Here is a 19,745-nt window from a genome sequence, read left to right as displayed (position 1 = left end):
GGTCCAGGTGCTGGAAATCAGGAACGCTGTGACTGCATGAATAATGGATGGATTTAGATGAACTCTCGGATGAGCTTAAAACTTGGGTTAGATAAAGAAGAAGGAAAGACAGTGGAAAGACAATATAAGATTAACATCTATAAAACAATATGTTCACGTCCGTAAACAAAACCATCCTATGACTGTACATAACCTCACTATCTATCTAGCTAAAAAGCCTAACAGCTTGATAGGAGATCAAATGGTTCCTGAAAAGGAAAAAACATATTAAACACACATATATCCTGTACAACTTTAGGAGCAAAGCCTCATTTAAAAATGAGACTCTCTTCCCATAATCTATATTAAAATAATCTTTAGGAGTCCATCCCTGTATAAAAATGTTTTCCTCTCCTCAAATGAAAGAAATCCGGCTAGCAAAAAGAAGTCCTTGGATTTGAAACACTGAGATGAATATCCAGATCTTGACCACGAAGATCTCTTTATACTGACACTAACTAACTAACTAACTAACTCCAAAGTTCTTTTGTCCATAATCACCAATAAAACCGGGGATCTGGCAAGGTCAGTGTCTTTCCCAGTTTATCTACTGTGGTAATGAAATATACAATGTCATCTTTTCCGGGCCTGCAGATGACCACTTTGTCAGCATAGATGTGCCGACCGAAGTTCCAGTGCATAAAACATCCACTAAAACATTCATCCATTTTAACAGAACATCCAGTCTTTCGGAAAGGCTTAGGCACAGACAAATAGTCCCAAACAGCCTCACTGTACCAAGGTTCCTGGTTAACTTCAATCACTTGCATTATGTCCTGAGGGACATAAGGGAACTCCAAACCATATTCCGTAGCTACACGCTTGTTCAACATTCTCTGCAAATGTGCAAGTTTGGGCAAGGATCTGTTTTTTCCCATGCCGGGAGGCACACAGGAATCCAATGATTTGCTCACCATAGACCCAGCCAGTGTCTGTAGTGAACTAACAACTTTTGATAATGTCTCATTCACAGTGCTGTGTGGCTCCACACAGGGTGACGTCTTCCCAGAACTCAGGGCTGTCCATTCAGGGAAAGTCATAGCAGAGGCGATGTCTTCGCCTTGTGCCCATAACATCTCTTGTGACATAATCTCAAATAGGTCATCATCAGCGGAAAGATCTGACAAGGATTCTATTTCCGAATCTCCCAGCTCTTCCGCTGGCAGATACTTATTTACAGTCCCAGATACATTCCCCATCAGCTGCTTACCCGTTCCTGTCGTGGACTTTGTTGGATCCGGTTCGGGTAGCCTCTGGGGTAGGCCTCGGCCACGGCCGCGGGAAGCCTTCACATATCCCACCTTCCTCTGGACAGGTACAACAGAGACAGGCGTGGTGGACGCAGAATTCAAAGCAATGTCCGCTGATGAGACGGCAACAGCAGTGTCTCTTTCCGGAACATTCTCGGCAACAACAGTCAAAGTGATGGCCTGCCGTTCTCTCTCTGTAGCAGTAGCAGCTTCTACTGTGGCGATACCTGTTGCCCAATCCATTCGATAAGCACGGGGCGACATGGTAGGCTGCTCCACCACAAACAAATACTCTCCACATTGTGGACATCGGCCAAATGGACGGAGACGTACGGCCAGTCCTTCACATCTGTGACAGATCATGTCCAGCCCTTCAATATCTCCTGAGGTATACAGAACAAACCTCCCCTGCGGCTTCAGACGAACACCAGTATCTGTAAGCAGGGTTCCGGTCAGCACAGTACTCGACATGGTGCTCGCAGGGAACATTCTTGGTCCCATAATTGGCTGCATCGCTGAAAAAGACATGGCCACACTCTGATCTTCTCAGCACGATCATGAGGCCTCTCTTCTTCTCTGGCGCCAAACACATACACGCGTCCCACGCGGTATCAAGTAGGGTAGGCTCCTCCCACTTGTTCTTCTGATCACATAGCTCCCGGGCTTTCACTGGCGCCTGCCTACGCATTCAGAAATAAAGTCCTGCAACTTTTAACCTCTTCTCTTCCTGAAAAATTGACAAAGTCCAGCTCTCACCGTAAACTCCCGGTGAAACACCTCTCTGGGTTGCGAGAGGTCCCGGGTTCAAATCCCGGACGAGCCCCCACATGTAGCACTAACTCTCGGTAGAGCTGCTGGTTTAAGCGGGCTGTTACCTTCACTCTCGATACCTCTGTTTCACCGGCACCGGGTCTAGGGTTCCGTTGAGTTTACCTCTGGACGATACAAGCACCAACCATACGTCCTCCAACTGAGTCACCAGGCCCCTCTCCAGACCAGCACTCTGCAGTGATGGGAGTAAGTCACACATGTGCAAGTCACAAGCAAGTCTCAAGTCTTAACCTTCAAGTCACAAGCAAGTCCCAAGTTACTGTGGCAAAAAGCAAGCACGTCAAGTCGAGTCCCTGCTCGAAGTCAAGCAAGTCAAGTCAAGTCATTTATTTTGGTCAAGTCACAAATTAAGTCAAAATACTGATCTACCCCGAAGCCGGGACTCGGGGGAGCTTTCTTTTGTGGGGGGGGGGCGGCTTTTGCCTAGGCCAAGACACAGAACTGGTGGTGCCAAGTCATTGCAAGTCATTGCAAGTCAAATAGCCCAAGTCAAAGTCAAGTCGCAAGTCATTAGTGACAAGTCAAAGTCAAGTCGAGTCATTTATTTAAGTTTGTCAAGCAAGTCGCAAGTCCTCAAACAGGTGACTCGAGTCTGACTCGAGTCAAGTCATGTGACTCGAGTCCCCCACCTCTGGCACTCTGCATGATCCATGACGGGTCCTCCCCTGGGATCTCCTCGGTTTTCCAGCTTCTTCACTCTGGATAGACAGCTCAGGACCATTCCTCGGCTGCTGTGGTAGGCCCCAGACAGGCTTCTGGGCCCACCCACGCACGGCAGCGACACGGGCCTCCGGAACGGAGGACCACGAGGTGGTACTCTAATGCGTACCTGTCGGCCAGGAGGGCCAGCAGGTGGCTGTAAAAACGACCCATAAACATGGCGTCTTTCCCATAAATACCCTCTCCCAGAATGCAACTGGGAGGACCACCTCCACCGAGTTGTCTCCGGGACAGAGGAGCACCCATACGCTTCGACACGTTGCTTTTCCAACACCAGCTAAGGGTAACAACGACACCCACCGGCTCAGTGTGGAATCACACGCAACGTCAGCCAAGCTGGAACAGAGGCAAATCTAACTTCCTCTAACGAGCAATTCACTAAATTTAGTGGTAGATCATAAATCTACCAGCGCTACATGTATATACTGCTTTATACAATTGCACCAACAACTGGCCCTCCAAATCTCCTTCTCTCATTCAAAACCACCAGGACGTATAATATTCCAAGATAGTGTAATATTTTTATTAACAAATAAATTAATATAAAAATGATTTTGCACTTACATTGTAGGGTGCTGCCGTTAGCACCAACATAAGCAGTCTAGTGTGTGCTGCAGGCCGCACGGTTCAAGCCGACGTGCGTTCCAACAACTGGAAGTGCTACCCAAGACCCAACAGGAAATTACACCAACTATGGCGGACGCGCAGGCTCAATGCATTTCGCATAACCAGCGTCATCAGTAAGCTTCCCTTCACTTATGTCTCAATGACAATGATCACTAGGATAAATTCTCACATACATTCTCTTTCGGTCTCTATTGCTATTTTTTCCACCTTTATCCCTTTTCTATTACTGCATAAAAGCATCCACTTACCAAGTGGGTCTGATGAGTGGGGAAACCCATCATCAGCCATTCTTCAGACCACAAGAGGAAGAGATGTAACACTATTGCTGAACATGGAAAAGCCCATTTAGCCCACTTCCTCGATCAGTGGTGCCCAATGTCTGTGACCTTATCTGCACACGCCAGCCTATTTTGTGAAGCTTGCCCTTCAGGGGCCCGAAAGTTCACACTGGAGTCCAAGCAGAGAGCCCTATACTCCTCTCTCTGAAATGTTCATATCTTTTACTGGCATTCAGTAAAGAAGAAAGTGATTTTTAAGCTGAAATTGCATTTGTTTTATTCATAGAAGGCATTTTTTTCCAAAAAGGATATGCAAAAAGATTTCGGGAACTTGTCCAACCAGACTTTCTGTCTACTGAATCATGAACAAAACTTCACCTAATATTTTACACTGATGTTTATAGGGGTTTCCCATGGTGAAAGGAAACTGGAACTATGACTGTGAAGTAACACAAAAGAAATGTGGGCCATTCCACTTCTGTTTATGGACTGAGGCGTGATGTAATTGATGACGAGGATCATGATGGACAAGGATCATACTCTGTAGACCTTTTCCAGCTGTCAACTCAAAGCACTACTTTTATCGGTAATGTACAATTGTTTGTTGGATTAAACATGTTGCGTCTAATGCCGCGTACACACGAGCGGACTTCTCGTCAGACTGAACTCCGAAGGACTTTTCAACGGAGTTCCGATAAAAAAAGGACTTGCCTACACAGGATCCCACCAAAGTCTGATCGTTTCGAATGTGATGACGTACGACCGGACTAGAAAAGGAAGTTCAATAGCCAGTATGCAATAGCTGCCCTTGCATCGTTTTTGGTCCGTCGGACTAGCATACAGAAGAACGTTTTTTTCGATAGGAATCGAGTCCGTCGGAACGATTTGAAACATGTTCTATTTCTATGGTCCTTGACAAAGGTGCTTGACAAAGGAGTGCCGCTATTCTCTCCACCTATAGCGAGCTGACTCAGAAATGCGTTGCACAGTAGTGATGTCACTGTCCAGCGCCACGCTGTGTTTGTCTTCCAAGCCTCGTTTTGGCTCCGATTACACGGCCGTGTTACCCCTACATCACGGACGCCGTACGAGGTATTATTGACACTGCAGCACAGCTGATGACCGGCTCTGGCATCCCCCCCACCATGTTCCCTATTCCTGGAACCCACACCATTCTCGGACGGTTTCATCTGTGATTTCATCTCCCCTTGGTGTGCCATCTGGACTACTGCAAGAGAGAGCTTGCTACAACTCATCCATGTCGAACGGGATGTGATGCCAAGCATATATGGCTGCTACCTGTAGTCCTCCTTCCTCTCTTTAGCCCCGAGATGTACCTGTATTCCACATCTGTTTTTTATGTGAGTGGATATTGCTTTTATAATTAAATTGTTATTGATACATATTCAGGGGTGTCCCCTCTTCCTTGTTTTTTTCTCCTAACTCATTGGACCTGGCTTCTGGTCCTTTATGGTGGCAGCCCTGATGGACTCCTTGTATACACATATATATCTATCTATATATATAGATAGATATATATATATTTTGCCATTGGACTATTAGGAACACTACAACTGCCCTGCAGCTGTGGTCTTTCAAAGTTTAAAACAGGTGGTGAAGAGGCAACATATTGCCTCCCAGCTGCCTATCAATGGCATTCCACTGCGGATCGCTTTTCAGAAGGGTGATGACCACCAACGCAAGTGCGTTTTGGACAATTCTTGTAAACTCCTCTCCACTGAACAAAAGTCAATTGAAAGATTAGCTTTTATCGAGCACAATGATGCAGACAGGAAGGAGCCTGTCTGCAAATTTTCAGCCAAACAGTGCCTGTATCTAAACTATTCGGGTGCTAGCAGCCCCTGGAGCAGTGGCTGCTAAATACAATAGCTGACTGCTTAGTGTGAATGGAAGATCTGATCGATTTCTCTGGTTCACCCCGGGGGGGGGGGTGCTGAACAAGAGAAATTGACATGTGTTTAGCCAGCTTTAGGGCTATGCAAACAGCCACCTGTGGCCCAATCATGTACAGTTCACACAGATTCCCCATCTGGGGGCCAGAGGTGCTGCATACTGCCAAAACCCCATACATTAATGGCTGTATGGGGGTATAGTTGGGTACTTTGGTAAACCTGTGCATATGTAGACATAAAAACCCTAAATGCAGACTCTCTCCCCATAAAACATGGGTAAATGTGAATGTATTGCAGAGATGTACTGCTTTTGTTTTTTGTCTTGACATACACTTTGGGGTTTATGTATTAAGCATTTATTCATACCTCCCAACATTTTGAGATGGGAATGAGGTACATCTACTAACAAATGGATGTAGGCATAGGACACGCCCCCTGCCACACCCCCTTAAAGGAGAATTAACCGGAAAAAAAAGGTTAATTAAATCCACAAGGACTTTTTTTTTTTACCACTACTATTCCTTTATATTGGCTTTTAAACTGTACAAATGCAGCAATTTAGAAATTGGATGAAAGGTTTAGCGCTGGGAAACACTTTTTGAAAAAAAAAAAGTGCATTTGATATACATCTGAATAGATCAGACCAAAATGAGGGACAAATGAGGTGGAATGAGGGACAGAGGGACATTGCTCCAAATCAGGGACAGTCGAGAGCTATGTTCATTATGCAGATGTGACAAACAACAAACATCCACACATTTAGAATGAAAATTGCCATATTTTCTCTAATATATGTAGTTCATATATCGTCTGTGCTATCTAGTGGCCATAATGTTTTAATTTTTTTTTTTCATAAATCAGGAAAAAAATACAGTACATTATGGCAGCTAGGTGGCGCTAGGAACCACATATATTAGGTAAAACATGACAAATGTTATTCTTATGTGTAGATATTTGTTGCATCCTTACAAGTGAAATCAGAAAATCAGATGAAATATGAGTTCTGGCACCTACTGCACTTCACAAAGAGCTCTTTGCCTTTAGCTTACAGTATATAATAAAAAAAAAAAAAAAAATCAAAAATAATTTTTTTTCCATAAAAATATAAAAGCTTATATATACTTTATATATGAATGGTATATACTTTGGCATTGGAGTCATCTTTTCTGAACTCTATGATGTAACATATGATAACATCTGTATGCCGATCATCTACTTCCCTTTCTGTTCATTGTAGAGAGCGTATCATTTGAACCTCACAGAATGTCATGAGGAACATAATTCAGACAGTTTCCTTTTACTGCTGTATATTTCCACAATGAAAAGAAAGGGCGCTTTCAACTTTCAATGTCAGCGTTATTTCCACGATGTAATGAAACTGCTAGTCAAATTAGCAGTGAAAAAATCCAAATGAGGCGGCTTTGCTTCGGCTGCGCAGATTTCATCTTCATAACAGTTTTCCAGATCTCATTTCTATTCTGGGATCTCTATTTTCTATTCAGTACATTTTTTAATGCAGTTTTTCAAGAAATGCGACCACTTTGTCTGAACTAATCGCTCTTTTCTTTAGTTAAAGCTTTGATGAGACAAATATGGAGGCTGCAGTTGTTGATCTTTCTTTCTGAAAATGCTAGCTGTCATGCAGATCCCCTATATTTAATATGTGTAGGTCTATTTATTATAAAAAAAAAATGCTGAGCAAATGTCTTAACATCCACACTACTGTCACTAATAAACCCAATAATCTGTCTAATATGATTAGTGAAAATTAATTTGTCAGCCAGAGGTCTTGGGAGCATAGGCACTGCATCCCATAAACTAGAGAATCCACATAGAACAAAACACAGGGACTTTTAAGGTGCCAGACAAATGCAATATACTACATCATGCTTTAAAATCCAAATCAAATGTATTAGGTAGTGGGTACATTAAAAAAATACATATATTTTATCATAAAAGGTTTGAATATAGATCACATGTGATCTAGGTATACAGTACAGTGATTTTTGCTCAACATGTTTCACCAAGAAATGGCTTCTTCAGGAGCCTTTAAATGATTGTACAAGGTATTCACTGTAAACAGATTATACAGTGGTGCTCAATAGTTTTCATACCCTGGCAGAAATTGATAAATTTTGGCATCTATATAGAAAATGTGACTGATCATGCCACAAAACTGTTGTTTATTTAGGGATAGCAATCACATGAAGCTATTTATTATCACATAGTTTTTTGGATCATTTTTAAATCATAATGATAACGGAAATCACCCAAATGGCTCTGATAAAAAGTTTACATACTCTGGAATGTTTGGCCTTGGTACAGACACAGAAGGTGGCACACACGGGTTAAAATGGCAATTAAAGGGTAATTTCCCACGTTTGTGGCTTTTTAACCATTTCAGCCCCGGAAGAATTTGCCCCCTTCCTGACCAGGCCATTTTTTGCGATATTGCACTGCGTCGTAACTGACAATTGCGCAGTTGTGCAATGCTGTACACAAAAATGTATGTCCTTTTTCCCCACAAATAGAGCTTTCTTTTGGTGGTATTTGATCACCTCTGTGGTTTATTTTTACGCTATAAACAAAAAAACAACAATTTTGAAAAAAACCCACAATATTTTGTACTTTTTGCTATATTAAATATCCCCCCAAAAAATAAAAAACAAATTTCTTCATAAATTTAGGCCAATATGTATTCTTCTACATATTTTTGGTAAAAAAAAATCGCAATAAGCAATAATATTGTTCAGGAGGGGGGGCGCTCTCTCATCGCCCTCTTTTCCTGCGGCCTGCTCGGGTAAGGGTTTGGTACGGATTTTGGGGGGGGACCCCTACACCATTTTTTTTAAATGTGGCGCAGGGTTCCCCTTAATTTCCATATCAGACCTGAAGGGCCTGGTATGGATTTTAGGGGGACCCCCACACAATTTTTTTTTTTAATTTTGGTTCGGGGTTCCCCTTAATATTCATACCAGACCCAAAGGGCCTGGTAATGGACTGGGGGGGGGGGGGGATCCTATGCTCTTTTTTTCAGTGAGTTTTATCTACATTGCTGAGATCCGACAATTCATTACAGCCGCGATCAGTTTTAAATGACAATTTTTCCTTTAGAAATGTCATTTTGCTGTGGTACTGTTCTAAACAGGGATAAATGTGCCAATTTACAGGCATACTATAGACACCCCCAGGCACGATATTTAAAGGAGTTAATTTTTTCAAGGAATTTAATTTTTATTGTTTCACTTTAAGCATCAAAATAATCACTGCTCCCGAAAAAAGTCTGTTTAAAAAAAAATTTTTTGCATTGACACATGTCCCTTGGGGCAGGACCCAGGACCCAGGTCCCCAAACACTTTTTATGAAAATAACATGTTCGTGTCCCATAGACTTTAGTGGTATTCGTGTATTCTGCTAAATGTTTTGCCTGTTCGCAGCAACCGAACCGGGGGGGGGGGGGGTGTGTTCAGCTCATCCCTACCCCACACTGTTCAGCACTAAACCTTTAGGCTTTACAAATTAAACATGCAAACAGTATCACAGATATCAATATACTATATTTCTATATGCTCACTTTATTGCTAAAATTACTGTTAAGTTCAAGATGTAGCTGGGTGTAGTAAAATGTCCGCTGCCTGCTTCTGACTGCAGGTGTTCTGTCAGATGAGCTAACCTGGTAGAGGTGGACACATGCGCAGCTGATGGAACGTCACTTCCGTTACATAATCTGACGGGTCGTCGATTCTGATGGACCACCAAGCTACCTCATATAACACAAAATAAAGTTTACCAGTACTCAGATTATTTCTTGGACAATGAATAAAGTGTTATGATTAACTGTGATTATTATTATTAGCTATTATTATTATTAATGTAGCAAGGTCCCAGGTCTCCTTTGGTCTGATGAGAACCTCTAGGGCCAGGGATAGCCGACATCCTTCTGTATGTGGTGGGTAGTGAGGCATAGTGGGTGTAAGATGGTTAAAGTTATTGGGCGCCAGACACTTCTTGGATGCGAAAGAGGTTTTATTTCTCTTAACAGTCCTTTTTGTATTTTTGTGGGAAGAGAGGGTTAGGGCAGACTCTGAGACTTCAATAGGAGGACAGCCATTCAGGGAAAGGCATCCAGCAAGAAGGCACATCTGCATGTGCAGGAATGCTGTCTCCTATGGCAACAGTCTTTAACAGTTCCTAACACAAAGCATAAAGGCCTTTGCACATGATCGGATTTTCCGACTGGAAATGTTCGATTTCAGGCTATTGGCGGAAAATCTGATCACGTTATCACGTTATCTCCGCAACATGTCTGGTTGACGACCGGCCGTTCAGAAACAAACTCAAAAGCGCAAACTGAAAAGTGCAAAATGAAAAGCGTGAATTAACACTCACCAAACTTCTACTAACACGAAATTAGCAGAAGGAGCCCAAAGGGTGGCGCTAAAGAGCTGAAAAAACACGAAGTACGTCTAGTAGGTCACTACGTTTGTAATTGTTGGCCAACAATTGTGTGACTGTGTGTATGCAAGACAAGTTTGGGCCAACGCCCTTCAGACAAAATGCTACGGTTTTGTTGGCGGAAAGTCCATTTGTGTGTATGAGGCATTACAGGTCTTTCACCTTCACTAAAACTTCTCCTTGTAGTTCTTCAATACACTGAGCTCCCGGTCTCTCACTAGACCCTCTGATTCACTGCCACTAAATCCCTTGAGCTCCACCAATCTTCACAGTGGTATCTTCCTCAAGCGTCACCCCCGCTTCTCTGCTGGGTCCCTAGCTTGACACTCTAGATACCTCTCAAGCGCCACCCACGCTGGCCTGCTCGGTCCCTGGCTTGACACACAAGGCTGCTCTGCAAGCGTCACCTCCGCTGGCTGGGTCCCTGGCTTAATTCCCACTGAAGTTTCCAGATTCTTGACCGTCCCCGTCTGGTGAGAATACTACTCCAGTGCTTGCTTCAGCTATTCACTGTGGTCCCTGGTAATAAGGCGGATAGTCGCTTAGTGGCGACAGCCTCCCCTCTACCTCCGAACACGACAGGTTCTCCGGCCGGCAGAACCGTCACTTCTGGTTGGACTGCAAGCCGCAATCACGACCCTGTGCTGCTCTCCTGCTTCTGGATAGGCCCTGAAACAGCCTAGCAGCCAGATGTCCCCAGGATAGGCCCAATCTCCGGCCTAGCAGCCCGGGCAATACAACACACGTCCACCCAGACAGCCGTCCAGTTGGCACAGAACATCGATCACCTGACTCCACCCGAATATATAGGCTCTCCCAGCAGACCAAGGGATTCAAGAAAACCCCTGCCCATTAGCTGAGACACCCCATATACCCATAACCTGACCTTGGGTTGCCCTTCTCATATCTAGTACCACCAAGTACCCGGCCACCTAGTGGTAGAAAAGAAAAGTGCAATAAGGTCAAACTTAGGGAGAAATCAATAGATTTTTAACAATCAACCAGGATAATTGTTCCTGGCAAGTAAAGGAACAACCCTGCCTAAACTCCAGGGTGCTACATCAATATTATTGTTACCATGATTCATTTCCTTAAGTTTTAGGGGATTAAAATGCCTATATAATTAGGAACAATGTTTTTCTTTGAAATTGGTAATAGTTTTATTGTCAGTGTAGTTATTTGTTTGATTGCTTGTATGAAAAAAGCCTTTTGGACTATAACTAATGCCGCGTACACAAGAGCGGACTTTTCAACCGGACTGGTCCGACGGACTTTCAACAGACTTTTCGAATGAACTGACTTGCCTACACACAATCACACCAAAGTCCGACGGATTCGTACGTGATGACGTACGACCGGACTAAAATAAGGAAGTTGATAGCTAGTAGCCAATAGCTGCCCTAGCGTCGGTTTTTGTCCGTCGGACTGGCATACAGACAAGCGGACTTTTCGAGCGGAGTTCTGACATAAAGATTTGAAACATGTTCCAAATCTAAAGTCCGTCAGATTTTTGACCGAAAAAGTCCGCTGCAGGTCCGATGAAGCCCACACACGGTCGAATTGCCCGTCGGACCAGTCCGGACGAAAAGTCCGCTCGTGTGTACGCAGCATAAGTAAAGTGTTATACTAAACAAATAAAGTTTTGGGGTGTTGTTGTTATTGAGATTTGAGAGCACCTGCATCTAGTTGGGAATGTGTGTCTCTGTAAGGGCCAGTTCACACAACATGCAGTCCAGTGCGTTTTTGTTCAGCATAAAAACACATGCAAAGTAGGTTATATGCTTTCCAATGGCATAATTCACAGCAGTCAGTTCCAAGGCTTTTTAGTTCCAGAAAAAAAAAGTAGAACATGCTGCATTTTTCCTGCACTGGACTGTACTGGAATGCAGTAAAACGCATCAAAAATGCACTGGAACGCATCAAAAACACATCAAAAACGCACTGGACCCTAGTATAGTGGAAAAAAACAGGAAAAATAAGAAAAAAAGCACCTGGAATGCATCTGGAAATGCATCAAAAACGCACCAAAACCGCACCGGAACACATCAAAAACGCATTAAAGATACGCATGCAGAAACGCATCCAGAATGGATCTGGAGTGCGTTTTTGTGGTGTGAACCGGTCCTAAGGCATGGCTAGAACAAAGGTCACACAAACATATTACATCACTTCTGATTTTACGCTGGAACATAGCTACATATGTGGGAAGTTTTCCTCTGTCATTTGAGAGTTTTTGTGCCATTGATGGCATTCTCGTTTTCAGCATGGTAAGAACATTCGGTGGAAATCGGACGATCGACCATCTGATTTTCTAATAATGTGTACTAGGCTTAAAGAGTAACTCCACTTTTGTTGTTTTGTCCTCTGGGTGATCTATGTACATTGCAAGGATTTTAACACACTTTGTTGTAGATTCCTACCTTTTATTACTCTGAAGAAATCGCTGTTTGTTTGTCTGTGTCCATGTGAATCTGTATGGGAGTGATTTCATATTTATCAATCAGCTGCTGCACCTGGAGGGCTCTGAGGAAAGTGGCAGGGTCTGCACCCCTTTAGAAGTGATTTCCCTTTGGGAGTATCTCACCAAAAATTAAACGGTTGTTGCAGGGGATGTCTAAAATCTGATTTGTATCTTAGTGCAGACTTCTGGGAAAAATCAGTGAGCCAATCACACAAGCAGGAAATTACTTTTTCAGGGAGCGTTCTGTATACCATCTGTGTACGGAATACCTCCAAGTAGCCATATTGAATTACATTTTACAGAAAATTACAGTGGCTGCAGATTGAAAAGGAAAGGTAATTTTTGTAAAAACGTTCAATTACAATATGACTTGTGTTGCAATTGTATATGCTTAATAATTATTTATTTTGTATTTGCTATTTTTTTCTCTCACGAAAGTGGAGTTACCCTTTAAATTCTAGAAATGAAAGTAGATGTAAACCCTAACTGAATGACGTTTACTGTAGTTTGCTAAAGCTGAAGAAATTGAAATGTTCACTTGTAGTATCCATTAGAAACCCAAATGATAGGGTGACAACACAGGAGCACAGTTGGGAGACAGGGACAGAGCGTTATCACCTTATAACAGGGGATGTCCAAACAAAGGTCTTCGTGGCAAGATCACCAGGTTTTATTTTAATGACTGCTGTCAAATTAGAAAGACTGAGAAGACTTTTGGGTTTAATTATATGTATATATATCTACACCGGGGCAGAGTCTCTGCACTGAGGTCTCCTCCCGCAGGACTAGACCCTGAAACACTGCACTGCTCAGGCATCAGACTATTTGTGAGCCCTCTCTCCACCTTCTGGGCACACCTCCACAGGGATTGGCTAGAGTTCCATAAATATTCAGGCTGCTTGTTCTGTTCTTTCTCCCACTATACTATCCTACACTCCAATGCACCTTACCGATAAACGTGTGGTGCAGCAAGTTGTGCTGTACTGCAACACACGTCCATTTGCAAGGTGTGTTGGGTTGTCATTCAGAATTAATGGCACTACATTGCACCAATGTATTATTTATCAAGCTATTCGGTAAAGCATGTGATAGAAATTTTCTGGTGTGAATGAACCCTGAACACATAGTTCTATACAGTGCCATTGAGAATGATTGGCGCCCCAATGCAGCATGCCTACGAGCGTGTGTTGCAGCACAGAGCAACACGTATCAACACACTAACGTGCATTGCGGCATGGAGGCAGATCATGGTGCATGTACCACCTTTTGGCAGCACACTGTAGGCAAGTCAATTGCAAGGTGCGTTTTGGGGGCCATACGGAATTAACTTGCAGTAAAGGGTCCACTAGTATGAATGGGCCCTCACTCATTGATGTTTTTGGTACAGTGATAATAAAGAAACATTGTTTTTGAGGTTATCTTGCAGGTTTTCATTGTCTTTTTTTTTTATGTTAATGCAGGTGAAGAAATAACTAAGGAGTGCACAAGGTACAATTCAGCATCAACATGCACCAAATGTCCTGAAGGTCATTTTAATCCCGCAAACTACAGGGCCCCATGCATGAGATGCAAAATCTGTGGCACTGGTAAGCAGCGAAATCAAAGCTAAGTCATATCTTTCTGCCATGTTTTGTATTGTAAAGTCAGGAGCGGTAAGGTGCACTCTATCTATGGTCAGCTTTACTGTGTTTTTTGGCTTCTTGTAAACATCCTCCATAAGCTCCTAAACCTCTCCTTTTCCCCCCTCACTTTATCTGGAATGAGAAGTGCATGCTAGTTGCAATCATGCACACTGCTCTTGCACACTGCAAATCTCGGTCCATAGTCCATCTTGGGTGTGAGTAAGAGTGTGTGGCTACATTCCTATATATAGTGGAATCATGGAGAACAAATGTAACCACCATTTAACAGGAAGTCAAATAAAAAAAAAAGGAACTTGGAGAATTGGAGAAGGCTTAGAGCAATAAAATGTGCTTATTTGAGTTACAGCAGACATTTAGGTATAGATATTTTTACATAGTTAAGTTGGTTCAACTTGGACCAATGTAAGTACGTAGTTTCTATACCTATTCAAGGCATTCCAACGCACCTTACCGATGGACGTGTAAGTACATAGATTCCATTCCTGTTCTGTAGTTTCAATACCGTAGACTCAATACCTATTCTGTAGATTCCATAAAATAGGTTCCATACCTGTTCTGTATGTTCCATTTTGTAGGTTCCATAACTGTACCCTAGTTTCCATACCATAGGTTTCATACCTGTTCTGTTGTTTCCATACCATAGATTCCATACCTGTTCCGTAGGTTCCATACCTACTCTATAGGTTTCATACCGGTTCTGCAGGTTCAATACCGTAGGCTCCATACCAGTGGCGGCTTGTGCTCAATGATTCGTAAACCAACGACACCCCCTCCCTGCAGGAGACGAGGCCGTTCCACCCCCCAAATGATTTTGGGGAACAACCCCCCTGCCGTGAGACGGACGGTTTCCTTACCTGCCCGGGATGACTCCGTTCTCCCCTCCCTCCCCTGTCCAGGGGCAGACTGGTCCAGGGGGCAGGGTGGCAATTTCCTCCTGGACCGCGCTAATACAAAAAAAAAAAAAAAAAGGCCGCCACTTCACTCATAGTCAGACAGCAGTGTCCCAGCCGGCCGAGAACCGTTTTCACTTGTTCCACAGCTGGCCACTGGTTGCTAAGGCCGCCTCACATCTAGCAACCAGTGACATCACGTCCACTAATGTACAGCGAGGCCGAGGCCCCAGCATTCAGAGCTGAGGAGGATTTAACTTCCTCCTCCCCGTCTAGTGTTTAGCACCACCCACCTCGTCCGGCTCGTACAACGGCATGCCCGGAGGGAAGAAGGGAACTGGATTTGAGATTCTCTCAAGACTGTGAGCTGAGGCTGGACGCTGGGGATTGAACCATGTGTGTCATGAAGGAGCCGGGCAAACAGAGATCCATACAGAGAGGAGGACGGCAGATGAGCAGGGAGCAGACACTCTGAAAGGGAAGGGGGAAGGAGGTCACATCTTCAGCTCTAAGGGGCTCATGCTGGGAATTGTAGTCTTTGTGACCTCCCCAAGTGTAGGACTCAGTATGAGTACCCTTAGAGCAAAGGATGTGTCCCCCGGCCCTTCAACTAGTGAAGGACTACAGGTCACAGCATGAACCCAGGAGATCTAAGGAGTCACATCCTTAGATTTCAGGGGTTCATGCTGGGACTTGTAGTCCTTCATTTTTGGAGATGCAACCCGCCAAAATAGAAGGACTACAGGTCCCAGCATGAACCCCTCAGAGCTCAGGATGTGTCACATCCCTGCCCCCCCAACTAGTGAAGAATTACAGGTCACAGCATGAACCCGTGAGATCTAAGGGGGTCACATCCTTAGATCTCAGGGGTTAATACTGGGACTTGTAGCCCTTCATGAGTTGCGGTGGAGGGGGGGGGGTCAGGTCCTCAGCTTTGAGGGATACATACAGGGACTTATCTGCACTGTTTGCACATTAGTTCCTGGAGGCCATGGTGGTATAAGTCCCCCAGGGGCCCTGGAGGGCCATATTGTCCCCCCCCCCACTTTGTGATCATGGAAAACCTTTGACTGTTTTCCCCCGATCCATCACTTTGCCACCACCAGCTCTACTCACTCCCCCCTCCACCAACCACCACCACCTTGGTAAACAACACAGAGCTCGGCACACTGACAAACAATCTTTCTTTCTTTTATTTTTATTCCCTGCAAAGCAAGGCGAAAACAAGATTGCTTAGTAAAAGCACCACATATTACACCAGGGGTGCCCTCTGATGTGGCCCGCCACCTCCTGCTCTGGGATGGCAGATCAGAAAGCCAAGATTATAAGTTCCCGATACGCCATCCCCGAGAATTAGTGTGAAGAACGGAGCTGGCACTAGAGGAAGCAGAGCCGATGCTTCCTGTATAGCGCTGGCTCCTGTCACAGGCAGGGTGATACCAAATGTACTCCGCCTGTGACAGGAGTGATACAGAAAGCATTGGCTCTGCTCTCTACTGCAGCCTCATGCTTCCTCCAGCGCCGGCTCCTGTTACACTGATGCTCGGGGATGGTGGGTGGGCCACTTGACTGGACTTGCCCCCCAGGCCTAAGGCTGCCAGCCCTCCCCTGACAGAGGGGGTCGCTTGCTTGGCACAGGCACCATTCACAGAACGCTTTTCATTTCCTCAATGAATGGGGTTACAGCGTGGTTGGGGTGCAGTCCTATTTACTTGAATAAGTCACAATCGGTGGTGGTACTGCCTGCCAAGTGTGACAGGTTGTATAAACCACAGTGCTGTGACTAACATGACCATTAGCTCAGCGGTCAGGGGTGATAAAACTGAGGCGCAACCACTTATTTTCAACATATCTAGACCAAACGTATGAACGAGACCCTGGAGTGTAAAATGAAGGATACTCCTTACTATGGAGAGATTCAGGGGATCATGGGGAGGATACTGAACATATTGCATGTTGCACCCTAAATACGGGTGTAACATGTAAAATGTTCAGAAAGGTGAACTTTAGCTTTTAATATTTTCCTCTAATTCTGTAATGGATGTTGCCCTGTGAAGCAGGTAAAGCTGACATGATGTAATTCTCCTCTAGGTGGCGCAATTGTCTCTTTTTACTTTGTTGCCTTGCTGTTGTTCTCAACACTTTTTTTTTGCAGGATACATTAAAGTGGGGTTCCACCCATTTAAAATTCAGCAGCTACAAAAAGTGTAGCTGCTGATTTTTTGTAATCAGACCAGTGACGTGTCCCAGAAGATTGCAGGGAGGGAGGGGGGAGAGGTGATCTTCCTTCCGGCACTGTGGTGCCAGGAGAGGAAGTGGGAGCTGGGTGCCTCTAAAAAATTACATGCCAAATGTGGGATGTCAGGGGTCACCAACACTTAAAGTGGAAGATCTATTTTTGAGTGGAACTCCGCTTTGACGACTTTTCTGTTCACAAAGTTCCATTAACCACTTGCCGACCAGCCGGCGTCATTATACTGCGGCAGGTGGGCACTGTATGTCGGCTCCTATAAGCGGGATAGCAGGCGCACGTGCACACCCGCTGCATTGTGGGGCTGCCGATGCTCGTGGCCAGCGATCGCGGGCACAAGGGGCAGAAAAGGGACGTGTGTGTGTGTAAACACACAAATCCCTGTTCTGTGAGGAGAGGAGAGGCAGATCGTGAGTTCCTAATAGCTAGGAACCACGATCTGTCATCCCCTCTAGTCAGTCCCCTCCCCCCCACAGTTAGAACGTACAGTCAGGGAACACAGTTAACCCCTTGATCGCCCCGTAGTGTTAACCCCTTCCCTGCCAGTAACTTTGACACAGTAATCAGTGCATTTTTATAGCACTAATTGCTGTATAATTGTCAATGGTTTCAAATATGTGTCAAAAGTGTCCAATGTGTCCGCCATAATGTCGCAGTCCCGATAAAAATCGCAGATCGCTACCATTACTAGTAAAAAAAGAAAAATAATAAAAATGCCATAAATCTATCCCCTATTTTGTAGACGTTATAACTTTTGTGCAAACCAATCAATATACGCTCATTGCGATTTTTATTACCAAAAATATGTAGAAGAATACACATCGGCCTAAACTGAGGAAAAAATTAGCTTTTTTTAAAAAAAATTGGGGATATTTATCATAGCAGAAAGTAAAAAATATTGCGTTTTTTTCAAAATTGTTGCTCTTTTTGTTTATAGCGCAAAAAATAAAAACGGCAGGGATGATCAAATACCACCAAAACGAAAGCTCGATTTGTGCAAAAAAAGGACATCAATTTTGTTTGGGTACAGCGTCGCACAACCACGCAATCGCGCAATTGGCAGTTAAAGCGACGCAGTGCTGAATCGCGAAAAATGGCCTGGTCATTGAGCAGCCAAATCTTCCGGGGCTGAAGTGGTTAACCAGTACGTGACCCTTCCATGGCTAGATAATACATTACTAATAAGTTTACTATCTTACAAACATAATATTTTGTCTCCCCCTTCCTCAGATTTCCTATAGTTGGTACAGACCTCAAATTGAGATGAACCAGGCTCCCATCTGCCTAGGGCCAGGCAGTGCTGTAGTCACCATTATGGCATTCATGGGTCATTGTCTAGGTCAGTGGGTGAGGCCTCTTTCACAGGGGGTGACCTGGGGGTGGTAAAAACAGATGGTTGATTTTTAAATCCCCTTGACTGCCCACCTACAAGTGGACATGGCAGCAAAAGGGGTGTGTACATATACAATGGCCACAATGCTTTGCTATATGGCCGCTACAAATTTACCTTGGCTTGCCAAGTCTGACAGGTAGCACAGCCTGTCAAACTTGCCATTGATGTAAATAGGACGGTGCTGCAACCATGAGCCAAATGCTTGAATCTTGGCTGGGATGTGATATTTCAATAAAAAAATCTCACTTGGGCGGGATCAGCTCCTGAACACCTCCTGAAGCCACTGCTCTACCTTCCTCTAAAAACCGATCTTTTCAGAGGGCGGTAGAGACTGCTGCAGATGTAAAATTGGCCTTTCAGTGGGCAGCACCAAGCCTGAAGGTTTTTAGATTGTATTACATTTTTCTAGTTTTGTCTCTGTTGGTCACCTCTGGACATGATGCTGAGAGGAGTCACAAGAGTCTTAACTGTTCAGGAACAGGAAATCTTTTTGTTTCTTTAGTTTGGTGATCCGTTCAGTGTCAAAGTAGGTCACAATCACAGGCTTGAGGAAGGGGAGGTGACCAAGGAGGATTGCTTTGACTGCAAAAGAGAAAAGTCCAGTCACCAACCTGGCTATGCTGGCAGGGCTGTGTAAATTTCAGGATTGGATGGACAAAAATATAAATCTTTTGTAAGACATGACAGCTCCCATATTTGAATGTCACCTGTCCTAGATTGTAAGCTCTAACAAGCAGAGCCCTCTGATTCCTCCTGTATTGAACTGTATTGTAACTGTACTGTCTGCCCTCATGTTGTAAATCGCTGTGCAAACTGTTGGCGCTGTATACATCCTGTATAATAATAATATTCAGTTTAATTTTAAATGCCGATCTGAATCAAGGCAATGTTTATGTCTTATTGTACAATTGGAATGGGGGAAGGTAAGTGATGAATACTACCTACCAGGGACATGCGGTGAGGTCAGTGGCTGGTGAGGCATTGGCTAGTATCA

General features: G+C 44.2%; 1 protein-coding gene across 1 annotated transcript in view; it reads left to right on the top strand.

Annotated features, from left to right (window-relative positions):
- LOC141110999 (uncharacterized) overlaps positions 1 to 19,745 on the top strand; it is a 49,561-nt gene that overhangs the window by 15,901 nt on the left and 13,915 nt on the right. Inside the window, exon 2 of the mRNA XM_073602883.1 lies at positions 14,035 to 14,160. Coding sequence (XP_073458984.1) covers positions 14,035 to 14,160 — 126 coding nt within the window. The remainder of the gene's footprint in view (positions 1 to 14,034; positions 14,161 to 19,745) is intronic.

This window comes from Aquarana catesbeiana, linkage group LG10, assembly GCF_042186555.1.
Source record: "Aquarana catesbeiana isolate 2022-GZ linkage group LG10, ASM4218655v1, whole genome shotgun sequence".
Lineage (NCBI taxonomy): Eukaryota > Metazoa > Chordata > Amphibia > Anura > Ranidae > Aquarana > Aquarana catesbeiana.
Note: the sequence above shows the minus strand (reverse complement) of the source record. Positions and strands in the feature narration are given on the sequence as shown.